Below are 24629 nucleotides of genomic sequence, written 5' to 3'. Positions count from 1 at the left end.
ATATTCTCAAGTCCCTGGAGTGGAACTTGAACTCTACAACCTTCTGACTCAGAGGCCAGGGTGCTACCAACTGAGCCACAGCTGACACTTTGCCTACACAACCACAGTGACTGCACTTCAAAACAGTAATTCATTAGATGTGACATGCTCTGTTGTGCCCTGAGGATAGTGATAAAGTGGTAGGCATAAATTAAAATTCTTTCTCTTTATAAATATGTTTTTGAATTGCTCACTGTATCGCTGTCTTCCTGCAGAGGGCGCTTCCTGCACTGTGTTCGGAGAGTCGCACTACGTGACCTTTGATGGGCTCTTCTATGACCTCAGTGGAACCTGTGCCTATCTTTTAGCCCAGGACTGTGAGTCAAGCTGTTTCACTGTAAGTACTGTTTATATGATGGTTGAGCTGTCGTTTTGTGTTCCGACTGTATCAATCCTGAGCTACCCAAATGGACTGAAGTGGCGGGCAAACGATCCTTGCTCCAATCTAAGCCCTCAACAGATATGACCAGTGATGCAGCAGATTCCATTTACGTGGGGACTCTGCCACTTGTGGTTGGGTTCAGTCCCACAGGATGCTGGTCTCTGCAGACACCACCACAGGAAGACAGAGAGACACTGATGGGAGGTGAGGCCCTTCCTTCAGGAGAATCGGGTGTATCAGCGAGTCACCTTTTATCACACGCATCCAGATTCCAGTGTCACTTATCAAGAGGGAAATGAGAGGGAGAGACTGACAATTTACCACATTCATCCAGCATCCAATGATCACTTACAGTGAATGAGAGGGAGCGACAGTGTACCATTCTCGTCGGATATTGGCAATTAGGCCATATGTGGGCAAGGGACCAACCGACAGCGAAGATTCATATAATTACCCCTTACATGTTGGAAATTTCCATATAGTAACTCAAAAAACAGATGGGCAGTAACCTTAAGGGAGATGCTTGGGGCATGGGAATGAAGGAAGGAATCAGGCAGTTCCATGGGAAATGAATCTGCAACACTGTTGACCCAAATGACTTTGTTCTGCAGTAGTTGCCATTTCCTTTGCTGAGGACAGGGTCAATTTTTTCTGGAAGTTGGTCATTTCCCTGTCCAATGCTCAGTTCTGCAAAGTAATCACACCTGCATATCAATCAACAGAATACTGGACATGCCAGTACGAACATATCAATCAACAGAATGCTGGACATGCCAGTACGAACATATCAATCAACAGAATGCTGGACATGCCAGTGTGAACATATCTATTGTCAACAGAACGCGGGACATGCCAGTACGAACTTATCGATCAACAGAACGCTGGACATGCCAGTACGAACATATCGATCAACAGAATGCTGGACATGCCAGTACGAACATATCGATCAACAGAATGCTGGACATGCCAGTACGAACTTATCGATCAACAGAACGCTGGACATGCCAGTATGAACATATCAATCAACAGAATGCTGGACATGCCAGTACGAACATATCTATTGTCAACAGAACGCAGGACATGCCAATACGAACATATCGATCAACAGAATGCTGGACATGCCAGTACGAACATATCAATCAACAGAATGCTGGACATGCCAGTACGAACATATCTATTGTCAACAGAATGCTGGACATGCCAGTATGAACATATCGATCAACAGAATACTGGACATGCCAGTATGAACATATCAATCAACAGAACAGAACGCTGGACATGCCAGTACGAACATATCAATCAACAGAATGCTGGACATGCCAGTACGAACATATCTATTGTCAACAGAACGCAGGACATGCCAATACGAACATATCGATCAACAGAATGCTGGACATGCCAGTACGAACATATCAATCAACAGAATGCTGGACATGCCAGTACGAGCATATCTATTGTCAACAGAATGCTGGACATGCCAGTATGAATATATCGATCAACAGAACGCTGGACATGCCAGTACGAACATATCGATCAACAGAATGCTGGACATGCCAGTACGAACATATCGATCAACAGAACGCTGGACATGCCAGTACAAACATATCGATCAACAGAACGCTGGACATGCCAGTATGAACATATCGATCAACAGAATGCTGGACATGCCAGTACGAACATATCGATCAACAGAATGCTGGATATGCCAGTACGAACATATCTATTGTCAACAGAACGCTGGACATACCAGTACGAACATATCAATCAACAGAATGCTGGACATGCCAGTACGAACATATCTATTGTCAACAGAACGCTGGACATGCCAGTACGAATATATCAATCAACAGAATGCTGGACATGCCAGTACGAACATATCTATTGTCAACAGAACGCTGGACATGCCAGTACGAACATATCAATCAACAGAATGCTGGACATGCCAGTACGAACATATCTACCATCAACAGAATGCTGGACATACCAGTACGAACATATCAATCATCAACAGAATGCTGGACATACCAGTACGAACATATCTACCATCAACAGAATGCTGGACATGCCAATACGAACATATAAATCATCAACAGAATGCTGGACATGCCAGTACGAACATATCTACCATCAACAGAATTGTTGTGTATGTACCTTTAAGAGAATAACTGGTCTCAGACTGCAGTACCGGCAGTGACCACCCTGTATAAAAGGCGCTAGAGAGCCTCTGTTTGTTAGTTTCGCTATTGACTTCCACCAGTAAAGACTTGTTTGTTTTCACTCCTGCTTGTCCGTGTCTCAATCATTCACGGACTTAACACTGGCGACGAGTAAGAAACGAACTTACCTGCAACTCGGCAGCACCTCAGACGATGTTGTTGAAGGTCGGAGCCAGAAGAAAGAAAAAAAAAAAATTGAGTCCAAAGAAACTCGGGAAACGGGCAGCAACCGTCAATCATCGGTTTGAAAACTTGCAGGAGTGACTTTCCAGAGCCAGGTTGGGTTCCTCGGTCTGTGGTTTCCCAGCTAATCGGGCTGGTGGCAGGTAGTGCTCTGATCCTTCCTGGGCTGCGGTGGGCTGAAGCTCGATCGGGTGGCTTTTCAACGGGGCCGGGCAGTGAGTCGAGAAGCAAAGAGAGAGAGAGAGGGTGGAGCACACAGGGCGCGGCCGGTGCTTCGAAGCCGGGCAGCGTTCGGACCTAAGAAGAGGGAGGGAAGTGTCCCAGAGGGTCCGCTCCACGACGGGAAAATAATAAAAGAAAAAGAATCAATATTTAACGCGCAAGAAACCGTGGAAAGCAGCGCGAACAACAGCGGGGAAGAAGGCAAAGCGCGGGAGGCGCCATTTTGTTAAATCAGGGAAGAAGGCAAAGCGCAGGAGGTGCCATTTTAGAATTGCAAGATGCCGAAGACTGGCTGTATCACTGCTTTTGATAATACATTAGAGGACTGGACCACGTATGTGGAAAGAGTCGAGGTATATTTCGAGGCAAACGAAATAGCGGAGGGGAAAAAGGCATCGATATTGCTAAACTTAATGGGCGCTAGAACGTATGGCCTATTGCGGGACCTGATTACTCCAGCCAAACCGAAGGCAAAGAGTTTTAACGAAATTGTTGCTGTCCTACAGGAACACTTAAACCCTGCACCGCTGTTGATAGCAGAAAGATTTAAATTCCACAGGAGAACTCAGCACAAAGATGAGAGCAATGCTGAGTATCTTACGGAACTACGCAAGCTATCAAAGCACTGCCAGTTTGGAGCAGGACTGGCAGATACCCTACGGGACAAATTTGTCTGTGGACTCCTGAGTGAGGGAACACAGAAGAAGTTACTCTCAGAAAAAGAGCTGACGCTAGATAAGGCTTTCAGCGTGGCAGTATCGTATGAAGCAGCAGCCAGGGGAGCTGCAGAAATTCAACAAAAACCACAGGAATACGGCACCCACGAAATGACACGGGGATTTGCAAAATGTTATCGCTGCGGCAGAACTAACCATGACCAGAAGGACTGCTGGTCCAAAGACAAAATATGCAGACAATGCGGGAAGATTGGACACATTGCACGAGTTTGCAGGTCTGGGAAGAAGACCAGCGACAACAAAAAGGCTACTAAGGAACCGTACAAGAAAGTACAAAAGATGACGGACAGTAGTTCTGAAGACCAGATGAGCGATAGTGAATCCGGAAACAGGAGACTAAGCTGTCTCAAACTTCACAATGTAATCGCAAAAGAGGATCACCGAACCATTTGGGTCACCCTCACGATAGCAGGGTCCCAAGTTAAAATGGAATTGGATACAGGATCAGCGCTAACCGTCATGAATCGACGAGACTACGAGCGGCTATTTTCACACATACCCTTGAGAGAGACATCCATCGTCTTGACGACGTATACGGGGCAAAAAGTATACCCCAGAGGAAAAATAAGGGTGCCTGTCGAATACAATGGCAAGAAAATACGGAAATTGAATTTCTACATACTGCCAAATGGTGGACCACCGTTATTGGGACGGGAATGGATCAGGAAGATAAACTTGATTGGCATTCCATTCATGCAATGACGGTGGATGGTAAAAAAGATGAAGACGTCACTCCTGGACGATTGTCAACAATCTTAGCTAACGCCAAAGAGGTATTTCAACAAGAACTGGGCACGCTTAAAGGCGTAACCACCTCAATAAAAATAGAAGAGAATGCAGTTCCCAAGTTTTTCAAAGCAAGACCGGTACCATATGCAATTCGCCCAGCCGTCGAGGCAGAGCTAGAGAATCTGGAGAAGGCGGGCGTGTTGTCTAAGGTCGACTGGAGCGAGTGGGCGACACCCATCGTTCCTGTCATGAAGAAAACGTTAAGCAATAAGTCCGGAGAGCCAAGGAAGATTCGCATCTGTGGGGATTTCAAGGTGACGGTGAACCCTGTCCTTCACACAGTACAATATCCTCTTCCAAGGATAGAAGACATCGTTGCCTCACTGTCTGGAGGGAAGCGTTTTACAAACATTGACCTAGCACAAGCATATTTGCAGATGGAGGTTGAAGAGTCCTCTAGGAAGTACCTCACGATAAACACTCACAAAGGTCTTTACCAGTATCATCGATTGGTATTCGGAGTAGCATCGGCTCCGGCGATATGGCAAAGAGCGATGGAACAAGTCCTGCAAGGGATTCCGGGGACTCAGTGTTACTTGGACGACATCCTTGTAACAGGTGAAGATGACAGTGAACACCTTAACAACCTAGAACAGGTGCTCACTAGACTACGGAAACATGGGCTGCGAGCCAACCGCCCCAAGTGCGAATTTTTTAAGAAACAGATATCGGATTGTGGCCACGTGATTGATGAAGAGGGGTTACATAAGTCCCCTGACAAAATTGAAGCGGTTGTTAAGGCCCCAGCGCCTGAAAATGTGTCGCAACTGAGGTCATTCCTCGGGTTGGTGAATTACTTTCATAAGTTTTTGCCGAATTTGTCGACAATTTTGCACCCACTGAACGCCCTGCTACGAACGGGGGTAGCATGGAAATGGAGCGATGATTGTAAGCATGCTTTTCAGAAGATTAAGGACTTAATCACTTCAAGGGAAGTATTGGCTCACTACAACCCAGCACTGCCAATCAGGCTGGCGTGTGATGCGTCTCCCTACGGCATTGGGGCGGTACTGTCACATAAATTCCTTGATGGTTTAGAGAGGCCGATAGCTTTTGCGTCACGCTCGTTAACTTCTGCCGAGCGTAACTATGCCCAGATTGACAGAGAGGCCCTCAGCCTAGTGTGGGGGGTGAAGAAGTTCAATCACTATCTGCACGGTCAAAAATTTACTCTACTAACCGATCATCAACCTCTTGTCTCCATTTTCAACCCTCAGAAGGGCGTACCGATAATGACGGCACAACGGCTGCAGAGATGGTCCCTTTTCCTAGGGGCACACCAATATGACATCGAGTACAAAGGAACTAAACAGCATGGAAATGCTGATGGATTGTCACGCCTACCGTTGCCGACGGTGGAAGAAGAAGACCTTGCAGTGGATCCAATGGAGTTATTCCACTCGACCATAATCGAATGTCTCCCTGTGACGAATGCAAACATAGAAAAGGAAACACGGAATGACCCGACACTATCACGGGTCTATGATTTAACGGTGAAGGGATGGCCAGCACATGGCGAACCACTGCTGCCAGCATTCTCACCGAGAAGAGAACAGTTGTCAGTGTGCAGCGGAACCTTGATGTGTGGATCCAGAGTAGTAATTCCACCTAAGTTGACGGATAGAGTACTCAATGAGCTTCTTCAGGGTCATCTGGGTGGGGTAAAAATGAAGAACTTAGCCAGAGCGTTTGTGTGGTGGCCGGGAATCGATAGAGAAATCGAAGAGATGACCAAGAGCTGTGCAGGATGCCAGAAGGTCCAAAACACCCCACCACAAGCTCCTCTGCATCCAGGGGAGTGGCCCTCATCTCCATGGCAACGGGTGCACATTGATTTTGCTGGTGCCTTCATGGACTCGATGTTTTTAATTGCGGTGGATGCACATTCAAAGTGGCCAGAGGCAATAAAAATGTCCTCAACCACCACGGAAAAAACTATCACAGTTTTGCGAACCATATTCGCCAGGAATGGGCTGCCTGAACAGATTTGCTCTGACAATGGACCACAGATTGTGTCTGAAGAGTTCCGGAGGTTCTTAAAGAACAATGGCGTTAAGCATTACACATCTGCCCCATATCATCCAGCCACTAATGGATTGGCTGAAAGGTTTGTCCAAACATTCAAGAAGGCTATCAAGGCAATGTGTAATGAAGATATACCTCTGCAACACAAGGTGGACAACTTCTTGTTTGCCTACCGGAATGCAACACATGCGGTTACCAACCAAACCCCAGCCATGATGTTCTTCAATCGAAGACTATGATGCCGCTTGGATTTGGTTAAGCCAAACGTCCGAAGAGATGTGGAGAACAGGCAGTTTCAGAGTATGAATGAAAGGCCGACCAGGAGTTTTAAGATAGGTCAACCAGTTTTGGCCCGGGACTGCCGCACTGAGAAATGGCAGCCAGGAATGATTTGTACACGGCAAGGACCTCTCATGTATACCGTGGACGTTGGAGAGAGCATTGTAAGACGCCATGCTGACCAGATTCTAGAGTCACTGGAAAACGTCAACTCCACACCACGATCTGATACACCTGGCAATGAAATCGACGTACCAATTGCAGCTACCGCAGAATCGGTGATATTGGAAGCAGATGAACCAAACACCGACATTGATCTCGACTCAACATTGCCAGAAGAACCTGATACCCCAAAGAGGCGTTATCCAGACAGAATCAGGAAGCCTCCTCAAAGACTGAACTTATAATTGCTTAAACTTAACCAATGTATCTAGCAACCGTGATTGTGATTGTAATTAGTTATCATTTAGTTGTTACATGAATGTTATGTACTGTTTATCTAAAAGGGGAGGAATTGTTGTGTATGTACCTTTAAGAGAATAACTGGTCTCAGACTGCAGTACCGGCAGTGACCACCCCTGTATAAAAGGCGCTAGAGAGCCTCTGTTTGTTAGTTTCACTATTGACTTCCACCAGTAAAGACTTGTTTGTTTTCACTCCTGCTGGTCCGTGTCTCAATCATTCACGGACTTAACAAGAATGCTGGACATACCAGTACGAACATATCTACCATCAACAGAATGCTGGACATGCCAATACGAACATAGCTACCATCAACAGAATGCTGGACATGCCAATACGAACATATCTACCATCAACAGAATGCTGGACATGCCAATACGAACATATCAATCATCAACAGAATGCTGGACATGCCAGTGTGAACATATCTACCATCAACAGAATGCTGGACATGCCAATACGAACATATCTACCATCAACAGAATGCTGGACATACCAGTACGAACATATCTACCATCAACAGAATGCTGGACATACCAGTACGAACATATCTACCATCAACAGAATGCTGGACATGCCAGTACGAACATATCAATCATCAACAGAATGCTGGACATGCCAATACGAACATATCTACCATCAACAGAATGCTGGACATACCAGTACGAACATATCTACCATCAACAGAATGCTGGACATACCAGTACGAACATATCTACCATCAACAGAGTGCTGGACATACCAGTACGAACATATCTACCATCAACGTTCTGGGGAGTGTAGTTAATACAGAGGACTGCGACAAAATACAGGAAGACATTAATAAACTTGCAGAATGCGCGTGTAATTGGCAAATGAACTTAAATATAGATAAGTGTAAGGGGGTACATTTTGGTAGGAAGAATAAGGAGGCCACACACACCTTGGAAACTAAGTGGCTAAGTGGGGTTGAAGAGCAGAGGGATCTTGGGGTACAGATACACAAATCAATAAAAGTAGCGACGCAGGGTAATAAGACCATAAAAAAGCAAACAAAACACTGAAGTTCATTCCTAGAAGGATAGAATTGAGACTATGAAGGTATGAGAGCAGAGTTGACTAAAGTGAACTGGGAAAATAGATTAAGGTGTAAGACGGTACATGAGCAGTGGTGTACATTCAAGGAGATATTTCACAACTTTCAAGAAAAATATATTCCACTGAGGAAAAAGGGGCGTAAAAGAAAAGACAGCCATCCGTGGCTAAGTAAAGTCATAAAGGACAGTATCCGACTGAAAACAAGGGCATATAAAGTAGCCAAATCTAGTGGGAGGATAGAAGATTGGGAAGCATTTAAAAGCCAGCAAAGAATAACTAAAAGATTAATTAAGAAAGGGAAGATAGATTATGAAATCAACTAGCAAAAAATATAAAAACAGATAGCAAGAGTTTCTACAGTTATATAAAAAGAAAAAGGGTGGCTAAAGTGAATGTTGGTCCCTTAGAGGACGAGACCGGGAAATTAGTAGTGGGGAACATGGAGATGGCAAATACGCTGAACAAATATTTTGTATCAGTCTTTACAGTAGAGGATACTAAAAATATCCAACGCTGGACAAACAGGGGGCTATAGGGGGGGAGGAGCTAAACACGATTAAAATCACTAAGGAGATGGTACTCGGTATGATAATGGGACTTAAGGCTGATAAATCCCCTGGATCTGATGGCTTACATCCTAGGGTCTTGAGAGAAGTAGCGGTAGGGATTGCGAATGCATTGATGGTAATTTTCCAAAACTCCCTGGATTCAGCAAAGGTCCCAGCAGATTGGAAAACTGCTAATGTAACGCCCTTATTTAAAAAGGGAGGTAGACAAAAGGCTGGAAACTATAGACCAGTTAGCCTAACATCTGTGGTTGGTAAAATGTTGGAGTCCATTATTAAGGAAGCAGTAACAGGACATTTGGATAAGCATAATTTAATCGGACAGAGTCAGCACAGTTTTATGAAGGGGAAGTCATGTTTGACAAATTTGCTCGAATTCTTTGAGGACGTAACAAACAGGGTGGATAAAGGGGAACCAGTGGATGTGGTGTATTTGGACTTCCAAAAGGCATTTGACAAGGTTCCACACAAAAGATTACTGATCAAGTTAAAAAATCACGGGATTGGGGGTAATATACTGGCATGGGTGGAAGATTGGCTATCTAACAGAAAGCAGAGAGTTGGGATAAATGGTTCATTCTCGGGTTGGCAATCAGTGACTAGTGGTGTTCCGCAGGGGTCAGTGCTGGGACCCCAACTCTTTACAATCTATATTAACGATTTGGAGGAAGGGACCGAGTGCAACATATCCAAGTTTGCCGATGATACAAAGATGGGAGGGAAAGCAGTGAGTGAGGAGGACATAAAAAACCTGCAAAAGGACATAGACAGGCTAAGTGAGTGGGCAGAAATTTGGCAGATGGAATATAATGTTGGAAAGTGTGAGGTTATGCACTTTGGCAGAAAAAATCAAAGAGCAAGTTATTATCTAAATGGAAAGAAACTGCAAAGTGCTACAGTACAAAGGGATCTGGGGGTCCTGGTGCATGAAACACAGAAGGTTAGTATGCAGGTACAGCAGGTGATCAGGAAGGCCAATGAAATCTTGGCTTTTATTGCAAGGGGGATGGAGTATAAAAGCAGGGAAGTCTTGCTGCAGTTATACAGGGTACTGGTGAGGCCATACCTGGAATACTGCGTACAGTTTTGGTTTCCATATTTAAGAAAATATATACTTGCTCTCGAGGCAGTTCAGAGAAGGTTCACTCGGTTGATTCTGGAGATGAGGGGGTTGACTTATGAGGAAAGGTTGAATAGGTTGGGCCTCTACTCATTGGAATTCAGAAGAATGAGAGGCGATCTTATCGAAACATATAAGATTGTGAGGGGGCTTGATCGGGTGGATGCGGGGAGGATGTCTCCACTGATGGGTGAGACTAGAACTAGGGGGCATAATCTTAGAATAAGGGGCTGCCGTTTCAAAACTGAGATGAGGAGAAACTTCACTCAGAGGGTAGTAAATCTATGGAATTTGCTACCCCAGAGAGCTGTGGAAGCTGCGACATTAAATAAATTTAAAACGGAGATAGACAGTTTCCTAGCTGATAAGGGAATTAGGGGTTACGGGGAGCGGGCAGGGAAGTGGACGTGAGTCTAGGTTCGGATCAGCCATGACCCTATTGAATGGCGGAGCAGGCCCGAGGGGCCGTATGGCCTACTCCTGCTCCTACTTCTTATGTTCTTATGTTCTAAGCAGAGAAGGTATGTTAACCTTGATTGGACCATACTTGGAGTACTGTGAACAGTTCAGATTTCCATATTATAAAAAAGCATATAGAGGCACTGGAGAAGGTGCAAAAAAGATTTACTAGAATGATACCAGAACTGAGAGGTTATACCTATCAGGAAGGATTGAACAGGCTGTGGCTCTTTCCTCTAGAAAAGAGAAGACTGAGAATGACCTGACAGAGGTCTTTAAGATTATGAAAGGGTTTGATAGGGTAGACGTAGAGAAGATGTTTCCAGTTGAGGGGGAGACCAGAAGTAGGGACCATAAATATAAAATAGTCACTAATATCTCCAATAGGGAATTCAGGAGAAACTTCTTTACCCACAGAGTGGTTAGAATGTGGAACTCACAACTACAAGGAGTAGTTGAGGTGACTAGCATAGACACATTTAAGGGGAAGCTAGATAAATACATGAGGGAGAAAGGAATAGAAGGATATGTTGATGAGGTTTGATGAAGAAGGGTGGGAGGAGGCTCATGTGGAGCATAAACACCAGCATAGACCTATTGGGCCGAATAGCCTGTTTCTGTGCTGTAAATACTATGTGTACATATGTAAGACTATGTAACCTCCCTGGCGGTCACTTCCAGCTGAATCTGATTGACTCCAAATAGAGCGTTCACCCACATCTATTCTGTCACCAGGACTCTTCTTCCACCTGCATAACATTGGTTGTGTCTGCTCCAACTCTTTCCGCATTACAGCCAAAATCTTAATCCAGGCTTTACCTTGTCCAGGCTCAATCTCTCTAACACTCTTCTATCCAGACCACCTCCACCCTCCACAATGAAAACACATTCAGAAGATTGCGGCACACATCCTTAGCTACACAAAGTCCCATACGCCAATCAACCCGTCTTTGCCAAGTTTCATTAACTTCTTGTGCTCTAGCGAATTACTACAAAATCCTCATCCTCCTTTCCAAATCTCTCATCCACCACTTTCCACCCAATCTGAGGTGATCTTCCCCAACCATGTATCCTTTCCTCCCCCTCCGTACGTACACTTGGCTTCTTTGATAACTGGGTTACTCCTTATTCTCCGTGCTCTCCACGGCTCTAGTGAAATTCTACATCCCATCCCACTGGAACATCCTTCCCAGAACCTCTGCCCTACAACGAACATATGAAGAGAAAGGTGAATAAACAGCAACAGGCCATAGAATCATAGAAGTTAACAGCAAAGAAGGAGACCACTTGGCCCCTTGTGTTTACACCAGCTTTTTACCATCAATCCAGTATTAATTCCACTGCCCTGTTTTCTCCCCATAGCCTTGTATCGCCTTCTCCTTTACATTTATCCAATTGTCCCATTAAAGAAAATGTAATGGTCTCTGCCTCAACTACTCCTGTGAAGAAATGTTTTCCAGCCTCTTTCTTCACCATCTTAGTGGCAGTTTTAAATTGATGACCCTTCATCACTGAGGAAATTCTGTCAAAACCCTTCCTAATTTTAAATCCCTTTTAGCCTTCTCTGCTCCAGTGGTAATAGTCCCAGTATCTCAAGTCTCACCTCATAACTATAGTTTCTTATCTCTGGTATCATCCTGTACACTGGCTATAGCTTTAATATCCTTTTTTAAATTGACTGCCCAAAACTACACACAGTACTTTAACTGTGGCCAACCCATTGCCTTGCAAAAAGGTATAATTACCTCTTTATCAAGCTACTTCCCTCCCTGTGTTCAAAAGCCTCCTAAAAAAAAATTGTGCCTTCCACCCCCCACCCCCAAATTATTACATTACTCCCTTTCTCCCTCCTGTACCCTGTGCAGTGTTTCTTCTCCCTGCCCTGTAAAGCATTCTGAGGAACCTCCGTGTTGAGGCCATTGGTTCTATTCTTTGTGTTGTTCTTGTTGATGTTGGTGGTGGTGGTGTTCAAGATGATGATTTTGTTAATGTTATTATTGATGGCACTCTTGCTGAGGATGGCTCTTGTTGAATGTGCTCTGGTTGATGGCTTCTTGTTAATGTTGATGATCGCGCTCTTGTTAATGTGATGATCGCGCTCTTGTTAATGTGATGATCGCGCTCTTGTTAATGTGATGATCGCGCTCTTGTTAATGTGATGATCGCGCTCTTGTTAATGTTGATGATCGCGCTCTTGTTAATGTTGATGATCGCGCTCTTGTTAATGTTGATGATCGCGCTCTTGTTAATGTGATGATCGCGCTCTTGTTAATGTTGATGATCGCGCTCTTGTTAATGTTGGCGCTCTTGTTAATGTTGGCGGTCTTGATGTTGGCGGTCTTGATGTTGGCACTCTTGATGGCATTCTTGTTGATGCTGCTGCTGTTCTTGGTGCTGATACTGTTCTTGTTGATAGTGGTGTTCCTTATGTTGACATTCGTGATGGTGTGGTTGATATTGATGTTCTTAGTGTTGCTGCTGGTATTCTTGATGTTAGTATTCGTGTTGATGTTATGAATGATCTTTATTATGGTGATCCTATACTAAGTGTTTTCGTTGATATGTTAATCCTGTTGTCCTTGCTGATGTTCATATGCTTGATAATGTTTTTAAGATTTGTCTGGTTATTATTGTGGAGGGCCAATGCCCAGTGCCCTTGAGTGTTCAGAGATGATTATTGTTGAGGGACAGTAGGGTCAATTTTCATCTTCATCACATGGGTAGTAATCTGGAGGAATAGGTTATTCTTTCATTGTAGAATCCATCCAATTTCCATTCCATTAAAAAAATCAGGCGGGTTCAACAATGGGTGGTTGATCTACTTCACCAGATTACTACCCATGTGGTGAAGACAAAAATTGACCCCAATGTCCTGTGCCATGTGGATCCCACACATAATGACATTGCCATCGATCGGAGCATTTTTTCCAACCTGCACTACAGATCATGTCACTCTCCTTGGTCAGGATGCGAGCAATCTCAGCAACACAATGGAGTTTCAGCATGAGGCAGTCACCTTTGGGCTACTGGTTTCTTAGGCAAATACAAAAGTCCAGAGTGTCGGCGCAAACACTGCAATACTAGGCATTTACAATGTGGAGGCAGTGGACGACTTTATCTACCGAGGTAGCAAGCTGTCATCGGATGAGTGTGGCAAACCAGACGTACTGAGGAGAATCGGCTTTGCAACTTCAGCAATGAAGGACCTGCACAGGGTCTGGAGCCAAAAGAAAGTGAAAATCTGTATGAAAGCACGGATCTATCAGACCTGCCTCCATCCAATATTTTGTATGGATCTAAAACGGACACTGCTGAAGCAATTAGAAATTCGGCTTGGGCGGTATCGCATCGGCTGCCTGTTATACACCCTGCCCAATATTTGTTGCAGTCAATGGGATTGACTACCAGGCAGGGCGTAAAACAGGTGCCCAACCCGATACTGCCCATTTTGCGCTACTAATCAAGACAAATTTCTACTCTCAAGAGTTTGAAAGTGTCAGAGGTGACTGCTGGGAATTTGTTAGTTCTATTTTGTCCAGAACACAGATAGAACAATGGAAGCAGACTTGAGTTGATTGAAGCCATCGCTAATCGTCGCCGCTGTGCACCTTTGATCACATCGCCCGTCTCAGAGTCAAAGTTCCCGTAAACTGGGCACTGAAGATCGGAATTGAGTTCAGGAAGGGGCACTGACCTGCTCCAGATTGGAAGTGGCTACAGGGTTTTGCTCCCCTAACCTGGCTATATCAGATCACTCACGACCCAGTGGAACTCTCTGAAGCTTGGAATGAAGCCATACAGCGCGTTATGGATGGTCGACACTACGGACCTCTGCTGTCTAAGCATAACTGCTTCATGGTGGCCACTCCCCAGAACAATTCTATTCCCAGCTTTTCCAATCCAAACCCTCCTCCCCCGCAGCACCCCCCTCCCACCCCGCACCCAACCTTACCACCTTCCCCACAGCCAGCCCTGCCAGACATCACCCCAGGCCCTAGCCCCAGCACCGTTCCCAATCATTGCACCCACACCCTATTCAGAGGCCTGGCCTCATGTGGACCCTCAGTTCTAACTTGCCTCCTCCAGACAGATGCAATGGCCAGCACCTGACTCAACCCCAGTGCCCAAATCCAGTGACTTTTAATAAATATTTATGTAAATTAGAATTGATAACTACACAAAATAATTTATGGCTGCTTCCTAATAACTATTTGGTCTCTTTAGGTAGTTTACCATAGTAAATGGAATGCCAGTTCTGTTGAGCCTGGGACAAAGGCCCTGATTGTACAGATTGAAAATAGAACCATCGAGCTTTCAACTAGGAGCCCAGTTCGAGTTAACAACACAGAAGTGGAACTTCCTTACTCTGATTCACCAAACATCTCCATTCAGCATTCAGGTATGCAGCTCACCCAGTGGAGAACTGAGGGCAGGGTAAGAGAGGTGGCAGCTCTCAGATATGCAGCGTAACTCATCTTGAGCATTATCCAACACGGGGCAAGAGAGAGGAATGCTCTTCATCTCCAGTAACAGCCATGGATGAATGAGCAACATGTAGATCGAGTGTGACACAGAGTTTGGGTGCAACACATGACTCAGATGTGATACCCAGCCATCAAATTGTCACATTCTGGCCCTTTGGTACATCCAGTGTGTGACCACTGGCACTGCATTTAATTCCTGACATCAGCTCCTGGTGTTGAGTGCTGACATTAGCTCAGCTTGTGGGTTCAAGTTCCACTCCAGACACTTGAGCACACAATCCAGGCTGACGCTTCAGTGCAGCACTGAGGGAATGCTGCCCTGTCAGAGGTTCGGATGAGACATTAAACCGAGGCCCCGTCTGCCCTCTCATGTGGATGTAAAAAATCCCATAGCACAATTAGATAAAGAACAGCGGAATTTCTCCCTGGTCAATATTAGTCCCTCAAGCAACCTCTAAAACAAATGATCTGGTCATGATAACATTGCTGTTCATGGGACCTTGCTGTGTGCAAATTAGCTGCTGCATTTCCTACATTACAATAGTGACTACACTTAAAGTACTTAATTTGCTGTGAAGTGCTTTGGGACCTCCTGGGGCCATGAAAGGCGCTATATAAATGGAAGTTTGTTCATCTTTCCTTCACCACGACCTCATTCCTCCACCTCCAGAACATCGCCCACTCTCCATTATCACTGCTGAAACACTAATCTACACCTTCATCATTTTAAGGATTGATCTCTCAAATCCTTCCTTGCTGGCTTCTCTGTCTCCACACTCCATCTTGGCTAATCCATCCTTCAACATCTTCTCCTGGACTATGTCTTGCACACCCATTGCCTCCATCCCTACAAACCTCTACTGGCTCCCTCTGCCCAGCATATTGATTTCTAAATCCCCATCCTAATTTTCACATCTCTTCGCAGCCTTGTTGCACGCAATCTGAGTGACCGTTATACGTCCCAGTCTGAATTCCTCCCCAAAACTTGGGCTCGTTGACGTGGCACAAGATGCTCTGGCATGGCTTTCGTTTGGCTGCTATAGGCCCCCTTCCACAGGCTCGCTTCCTAGTTTTTCAATACCGGCACGGGCTCGACGGGCTGAATGGCCTCCTTCTGTGCTGTAACCATTCTATGATTCTATGAAAATCATCACTTATTATTTTGCGAAGGTAACTACCAACTGTGCTGATCTTGGTCCTCTTAAAAGTTTTATTCACACTCTGAATAGAAACATAGAATAATAGGAGCAGGAGTAGGCCATTCGGCCCTTCGAACCTGCTCTGCCATTCAATATGATCATGGCTGATCCTCTATCTCAATACCATATTCCCGCTCTCTCTCCATACCCCTTGACGCTTTTTGTGTCTAGAAATCTATCTATCTCCTTCTTAAATATATTCAGTGACTTGGCCTCCACAGCCTTCGGTGGTTGAGAATTCCACAGATTCACCACCCTCTGAGTGAAGAAGTTTCTCCTCATCTCAGCCCTAAATGTCCTCACAGGACCAAATCCTGATAAGGCACTTGTATCGAACACTAACTGTAATACCATCTATCCACTCTGCTGGGTTGCACCGACTTTAATTTTTACATAAACAATTTGGACTCGGGAATCGGAATTACAATTCCAAATTTGCAGATGACACCAAATTGGGGGTATAGTTAATACTGAGGAAGACTGCGACAAAATGCAAGAAGGCGCTAATAAACTTGCAGGATGGGCATGTAAATGGCTAATGAAATTCAATATATAGATAAGTGTGAGGCGGTGCATTTTGGTAGGAGGAATAAGGAGGTAACACTTCTTTGAAACTAAGTTTAAATGGGGTAGAGAAGCAAAAGAATCTGGGGGTACACATCATTAAAAGTAGCAACGGATTTAACAAGGCCATAAAAAATGCAAACTGCACGGTGGTTTCATTTCTAGAGGAATATAATTGAAAAGCAGGGAAATTATGTTAAACTTGTAGAACCTTTGGATCACACTTAAAAGTATTGTGTCAAGTTTTAGTATCCATTTAACAAAAAAATGATATAGAGGCACTGGAGAAGGTGCAAACAAGATTTACAAGGATGATACCAGAACTGAGATGTTGTAACTATCAGGAAAGACTGAACAGGCTGGGGCTCTTTTCTCTAGAAAAGAGAAGGCTGAGGGGTTAATAGAGGTCTTTAAAATTATGAAGGGGTTCGATAAGGTAGATGTAGAGAAGATGTTTCCACTTGTCAGGGAGCCCAAAACTAGGGGCCATAATTATAACACAAAAAGAAAATACTGCAGATGCTGGAAATTTGAAATAAAAACAGAAAATGCTGGAGATGCTCAGCAGGTCAGGCAGCATCTGTGAAGAGAGAAACAGAGTTAACGTTTTGTCAGAACTGGAAAAAAGCAGGAAATGGAACAGATTTTCAAGCAAGTGAAGAGGCTGGGAAAGGGGGGGGGGATGAAAGAACAAAAGGGAAGGTCTGTGATAGGATGGAAGGCGGAAGAGATTAAGAGACATTAAGAGATATTCAAGGCAAAAAGAGATGGTAATGGAACACGTTAAGAAACAAAGGATGGCTCTAGATGAAGTGTAAATTGCGCTGGCAGAATGAAAGACAGCTGCCATGTGGGGGAGAAGAAAAGACACAAACAAAGGTGTGGATAAAAAATATATATATGATAGGGGCCGAGGTTATGATCTGAAATTGTTGAACTCTATGTTGAGCCCAGAAGGCTGTAAAGTGCCTAATCGAAAGATGAGGTGCTGTTCCTCGAGCTTACGCTGAGCTTCCATGAAACAATGCAAGAGGCCGAGGACGGTGAGGTCTGAGTGGGAATGAAGCGGAGAATTAAAGTGACAGGCGACCGGGAGCTCGGGGTCCCCCTTACGGACTGAACGGAGGTGTTCCGCAAAGCGGTCACTCAATCTGCGTTTGGTCTCCCCAGTGTAGAGGAGACCACATCGTGAGCAGTAAATACAGTATACTAAATTGCAAGAAGTACAAGTAAATCGCTGTTTCACCTGGAAGGGGTATTTGGGGCCCTGGACAGTGGGAAGTGGGGAGGTATAAGGGCATGTGTTGCATCTCTTGCGCTTGCACGGGAAGATGCCGGGCGAAGGGGAAGGGGTGTTGGGGGGGATAGCAGAGTGGACAAGGGTGTCGCGGAGGGAGTGGTCCCTACGGAATGCTGGGAGAGGAAGGGAAGATGCGTTTGGTGGTGGGATCATGCTGGAGTTGGCAGAAATGGTGGAGGATGATCCGTTGAACGTGGAGGCTGGTGGGGTGAAAGGTGAGGACAAGGGGAACTCTGTCATGGTTCCAGGAGGGAGGGGCAGGGGTGAGGGCAGAAGTGCAGGAGATAGAACGGACACGGTCAAGGGCCGTGTCAACCATTGTAGAGGGGAATCCTCGGTTGAGGAAAAAAGAAGACATGTCAGAAGCACTGGTGTGGAAGGTGGCATTGTCAGAGCAGATGCGGCGGAGACAGAGAAACTGGGAGAATGTAATAGAGTCCTTACAGGAGGCGGGGTGGGAGGAAGTGTAGTCCAGGTAGCTGTGGGAATCAGTGGGTTTGTAGTGAATGTTTGTCAATAACCTATCCCCAGAGATGCAGACGGAGAAGTCGAGGAAGGGAAGGAAAGAGTCGGAGATGGGCCATGTGAAGGTGAGGGAAGGGTGGAAATTGGAAGCAAAGTGAATGAAATTATCTAGTTCAGGGCGAGAGCAGGAAACGGCACCGATACAGTCATCAATGTACCGGAAAAAGAGGTGAGGGAGGGGACCTGAGTAGGACTGGAACAAAGAGTGTTCCACATATCCCACGAAAAGGCAGGCATAGCTTGGACCCATGCGGGTTCCCATAGCAACACCTTTGATTTGGAGGAAGTGAGTGGAGTCAAAGGAGAAGTTGTTCAATGTGAGAACAAGTTCAGCCAGGCGGAGGAGGGTGGTGGTGGATGGGGACTGGTCGGGCCTCTGTTCAAGGAAGAAGCGGAGCGCCCTGAGGCCATCCTGGTGGGGGATGGAGGTGTAGAGGGAGTGTACGTCCATAGTGAAAAGGAGACGGTTGGGGCCGGGAAACTGGAAACTGTTAAAGTGGCGGAGGGCGTCGGAAGAGTTGCGGATGTAAGTGGGAAGAGACTGGACAAGGGGAGAAAAAAGTAGAGTCGAGATAGGAAGAGATAAGTTCTGTGGGGCAAGAACAGGCTGAAATGATGGGTCTACCAGGGCAGTCCTGTTTGTGGATCTTGGTAAGGAGGTAGAAGCGGGCTGTGCGGGGTTGGGGAACTATGAGGTTGGCGGCTGTGGAGGGAAGATCTCCAGAGGAGATGAGGTCAGTGACAGTCTTGGAAACGGTGGTTTGATGTTCGGTAGTGGGGTCATGGTCCAGGTGGAGGTAGGAGGAGGTGTCGGAGAATTGGCGTTCAGCTTCCGCTAGGTAGAGGTCGGTTCGCCAAGCAACAACAGCACCACCCTTGTCAGCGGGTTTAATGACAATGTCGGGGTGGGATCTGAGAGAATGGAGTGCTGCAAGTTCAGAGGGAGGTAGGTTAGAGTGAGTGAGGGGAGCAGAGAAATGGAGATGGCCGATGTCACGTCGGCAGTTAGCAATGAAAAGATCTAGAGAGGGTAAGAGGCCAGAGGGAGGGATCCAGGTGGAACGAGAATTCTGAAAGCGGGAGAAAGGGTCAGACGTGCAGGGGGTAGACTCCTGGCCAAAGAAGTGGGCACGGAGACGAAGGCGGCGGATAAAGGGCTCAGCATTGTGCCGAGCTCGAAATTCATTGAGGTGGGAGCATAAGGGGATGAAGCTCAGGCCTTTGCTAAGGACTGATCGTTCAGGATCAGAGAGGTTAAGGTCAGAGAGGATAGTGAAAACGCGGCAGGGGGTGTGATTGGGAGAAGGGATGGGGTCAGAGGAAAGTGAAGGGGAAGAAGCTTCCGGAGGGGCGTTGGTGAAGCTTGCGATCGTTGACACCTGAAAGGAAGAAAAAAGCTTTTTATTAAAGCGCCGGATGAGGCGAAGGATGAAATGGAACTGCGGACTAGGAGTCAAGAAGACTTCATCCAAATGGAGCTCCATGGTGCTCGACCAAAATGGAACACGTCTCTGAGTGCTGTCTCTATTTGAGTCATGTTGGATATGTTAGAATCATAGAATCTTACAGCACGGAAGGAGATCATTTCGCCCATCATGTCTGTGCCGGCTCTGTGAAAGACCCCCTCCAATTTAGGCCCACACCCCAGCTTTGTCCCCATAACCCTGCAAATGAGTCCTCTTCAAGTACATGTCCAATTGCCTTTTAAAAGTTCCTGTGGAATCTGATTCTGCCACCCTTTCAGATGGTGCATTCCAGATCTTAACCCTCTGTGTTTCCCCACTAGTTCTTTCACCAATGATTTTAAATCTATGACTTCTGGTTACCTACCCACTTGCCGGAGGAAATAGTTTCTCCCTATTTGCTCTATCAAAACCCCTCATAATTTTGAATACTTCTGTTAGGTCTCCCTTTAACCTTCTCTGCTCTAAGGAGAACAATCCCAGCTTCTCCAATCTCTCCACATAACTGAACTCCCTCATCCCTGGTGTCATCCTGGTAAACCTCATCTGTACCCTCTCCAGGCATTCTTCCTAAAGTGTGGTGCCCAGAATTGTACACAATACTCCAGCTGAGGCCTAACCAGACATCTCCACTTGTTTAACAGAGGAAGCATGATTGAGTGCTCCCTGCCTTTGGAAAGCCCTGCACGATTGCTATGTTTACCAATGGCTTTGCACAATCTGGGCACTGCACTGTGAGAGAGTGTGCAAGGTTACAGCAATATCTAGTTAAATCTGTTCCAGGTAACTGGTTTCTGGTGCTTCTTTTCAACAGGACCTTATGTCATTCTGAGGTTGCTGGAAGGCCTTAGCATTGCCTGGGATGGGAACAGTTTTATAGAAATCAGTGTCCCTGGAGCATTGCAATCAAGAATGTGCGGACTGTGTGGCAATTTTAATGGAAACTCATCAGATGATTTTGTGTAAGTGTTGAAGCGCATGTGTACATCTCAGAATAGTGAAGCTGAGACAATCTGAACATCTGGGGGCAATTTTAACCAAATTCGCCGGGCGAGAATCCCATAGGATGGGTGGAACTTCTATGCAGAGTAAAATCGGGCGGAGTGCAAAACCACCGTGCCACCCGATCTTGTCAGTTCATGATGGGTGGGTTAGGTTAAAACTGCCTCCCAAGTCTCTGGGACGAGTCAAGCCTTGTGTCATTAACTGACCAGAACATTTTTGCAACTCAGTTTATTGCTGCTGTTGACTTGTGCTGCACCTTGTGAGAAACATAGCTCTGGTGCAGTTGCTTCGTTTGACCACCCCAGAGCAGCTTTCACTTCCCCCGTCATCAAATCACTGGAACTGTTTGATAACATAGCTTTGGCATGAGGGATAATTCTGTGACTCCATTTTCCCAGTAGAGAGCTGTGCTCACAGGAAGTATGGTCAGAGATTAGGGCTACAGTGTTGTACCCCGATCTCTGACCTTTGCTTCAAGAGCACCTTCCCCATTGGGAGCTTGGGCGAAGGAATAGTCTTCAAATTTTGTTTGAATTTTGCATTCATCAAGCTTGAGGAATATCAGTGCTTTGATAAAATGTTTTCCTTCATTTACATCCAGTAGTAGCAACAAGCATTTCCAGCTTGGTAGGGCGAGATGCAAATTAAAGCTCTCTCTACATTGTCCCATCAATTACTCTGATATCAGGTGCAGAACAGATTAAATAGAAAGGCACAGAAGTTCCTCAAGTTGCAATCCCAGTGTAACCACCAGGATCATGCCCAACAGTGCCCTCCAACACTGACCCCACTGGAGTTGACGGGGTGAGTGGGGGGGGTGCCTCATTTACTTGCGATAGGTAGGCACTTTAGATGCATCTCCACCGCTCGTCTGTCAATTCTGGCCAGAAACTCTGGCGCCTGCTCTGTGGGAGAAAGATTGTCCACCCCGTGCCCACCCCGCCCCCCCGTAAATTCTGGCCATCTTCCCATTGGCTCCTTGAGCAAGGGGCCAATGTACCAACTTACCTGGACTTTACCAATGGGGCTCACATCCACCCACATGGAAACCAATATACCTCCACTCACTTGGCATACCAGCCTCCACTGATATACCAGCTCCCACTGCAGCCTGAGGTGTTGGACCTCCTAGTGTAGGGAGTCCCCATCCATAGCTCCACCCACTGGCCATCATTTGCAACCAGATCTTTGACATTTTCTGGGAAACCAGCAGAATCCCCGAAAAATTTGGGGTCCAAAGTAAAGAATCTAAACACGTAATGTACCTGACCCAGGAGTTCTTGATGGGACAGTGTAGAGGGAGCTTTACTCTGCAGCTACCTTAAATTGTACTTGACCTGGTACAGCTGGTTGTGAAACGAGCAACGGCATTCCATTGCCATTACTTACATTGCTCTGCTTTTGGGGGGAGTGATAAAACTCACCAAAAGAACAAAACTGACAAGATCAGCATGGACGTTCCCTTCACGGGAAACATGGGCTGAATTTTCACAGTAATTTCTAACTAAATTACTAGCTAAAAGTTCATACCGTGAAGTTGCATGAGTCAAAGGCCACTAACAGTGGATTGCTTCTCTATGATAGGTTGCCAGGTGGAGAAGTGGCTTTGTCTCCCATTGAGTTTGGAAACAGCTGGCTCGTCAGGCAGGTGAAAGGCAGCCTGTGTAGTGCCAAAGATATTGAGGACCCATGCAACGGAACAACACTTCCTGACCACCAATCAGCAAACAGCACTTGCAGCATTATCATGGTATCTTATTCATTGAGTTAATTGTTTTTGTGATTTAACAACAGGCAGCTTGCTTTAGGAGCTTGGTCAGCCCGAGGTGGAAAGGAATCCTTGTCCAATTTCCTGTTCTTCATGGACTTATTCCTTGCCAACAGCTAAGGTTGCCAACGCTCCTGGATTGTCCTGGAGTCTCCCAGCATTCAAGATTAATCTCCTGGACACTGCTCCAAGCAATCTAGGAGAAAAATCATAGTGGCGTTAAAAAAATAATATTGGAGTTGGGGGAAAAAAAAGCTGTTTGATTGACAGTCAAGAATCAACCAATCGGGTAATGCAGAGTCTGTTCGCTTCCCAATTGGCCGTGGGAAGGCGATGCGCCATGAGGATGAAGGTGTCGAGTGACTAATAGCGGAGGCATGGGGTCGGGGCAGTTAGAGCCGGAAAGTCATGCGATGAAACCTCCCGCAATACATCCAACCAGAGTTGGCAGCCCTAGTAAAACTGCGCAATGGGTAGAGCGGTTTTTTGAGCCTAGAGGATTGTGGGTATTGTAGCTGCCATTATTGAATGATTGCTGTATTGGGTGACCAATGGCAGGAGAATGTTGGAGTGGCAGTTAGAGACAGGAGGTCATGTGATAAAACCTCCCGGAATACGGTCCAACCAAAGTTGTTAATCCTACCGGCAACGCAGATCTCACAAACCTCAGGTAGAAATCATCTAGGCTTGGCTATTTTCTCTGGCTTCAATCCCATTAGTTTATTATTTACAATTTTCCTGTTAAAATTTCTACCCTAGTCTTCCCTGTAGCTGGGATATTGTGTCCTCTTTCTCTGGAATTGTATCTATAAAGACTGAAGCAAAATATGCACTTAGCAATTTTGCTATGCTCTTATTCTCCACTATTATCATAACTAAATCTGTTTCTAATAAACCCTTCTCCTTCTTTACCACTCTTTTTCTTGACATTCCTAGAAAACCTTTGATACTGTCTGTAAGATTTCTTTTCATGCTCTCTCTTTGCTCTCACTGGCTGTAAGACATGGTGCTTTGGGAAATGTTCTTCAATATATTCAAGCAATTTATTCTCTTTTTTTTAATTTGCGCTACTATTTCTCACCCAATCTATATGAAAGTCATAAGCGCTGACTCTTTAATTAGGCAGTTCCAGAGAGGAATGCTCATTAAAATGAATAGACAGGAAATCATGAACTGCTGGCCTGTGATTATCTGACCTGTGACCCCGCCAACTGTATTCCTCGCGGGGAACACCCAATCACAGAATCAGCCTAAAATCTCCCATTCTTCTTGTATGCTTCCCTGATCTGCACATACATATGTTCCTCTATTAATCATCACGGTCAGGAGGACTATTAAATACTCCCACAAGTGTTTTGTGTTCTTTATTGTTACCTTGTTTCTACAGCCCTACTTTTTACCACCAGGATGACCACCTTTGTTAATGTTGCTATTTCCCCCCTCCTTTTACTATTTCTATATCTTTTCTACTCTGCATCTGCTACCTAACTGGGAAGTGCCTTATGCGACAGTACTGAGGGAGATTTACTCTGCAGTTCAAAACATGGGAGTCGACTTTATCCTTACCAGCCGGCTGGACAGTTAAAAAGGACCCTTTCCCTGCCGCTCCGAGATTACCCTGCAGAGATTTGCAGGTGGATGAGGAGCCTGCCAAAAGCAGGTGGGAGCCTCTGGAATTTATGCAGATCAGGGTCCTATTAGGTCAATAGGACTCCAATGACATTTTACCTGGGGTCTGAGCAGGGAAGTTGTTGCGACTTTCCCA

General features: G+C 45.6%; 1 protein-coding gene across 1 annotated transcript in view; it reads left to right on the top strand.

Annotated features, from left to right (window-relative positions):
• LOC147106637 (kielin/chordin-like protein) overlaps positions 1–24629 on the top strand; it is a 79672-nt gene that overhangs the window by 44034 nt on the left and 11009 nt on the right. The window contains exons 14-17 of the mRNA XM_086008496.1: positions 255–376; positions 14781–14955; positions 20906–21053; positions 22681–22846. Coding sequence (XP_085864622.1) covers positions 255–376; positions 14781–14955; positions 20906–21053; positions 22681–22846 — 611 coding nt within the window. The remainder of the gene's footprint in view (positions 1–254; positions 377–14780; positions 14956–20905; positions 21054–22680; positions 22847–24629) is intronic.

This window comes from Somniosus microcephalus, chromosome 15 (genome assembly GCF_052327205.1).
Source record: "Somniosus microcephalus isolate GS21.2 chromosome 15, FLI_Smic_1.0, whole genome shotgun sequence".
Taxonomy (NCBI): domain Eukaryota; kingdom Metazoa; phylum Chordata; class Chondrichthyes; order Squaliformes; family Somniosidae; genus Somniosus; species Somniosus microcephalus.
The sequence above is the reverse complement of the archived record's forward strand: the minus strand, read 5'-3'. Positions and strand labels throughout refer to the sequence as shown.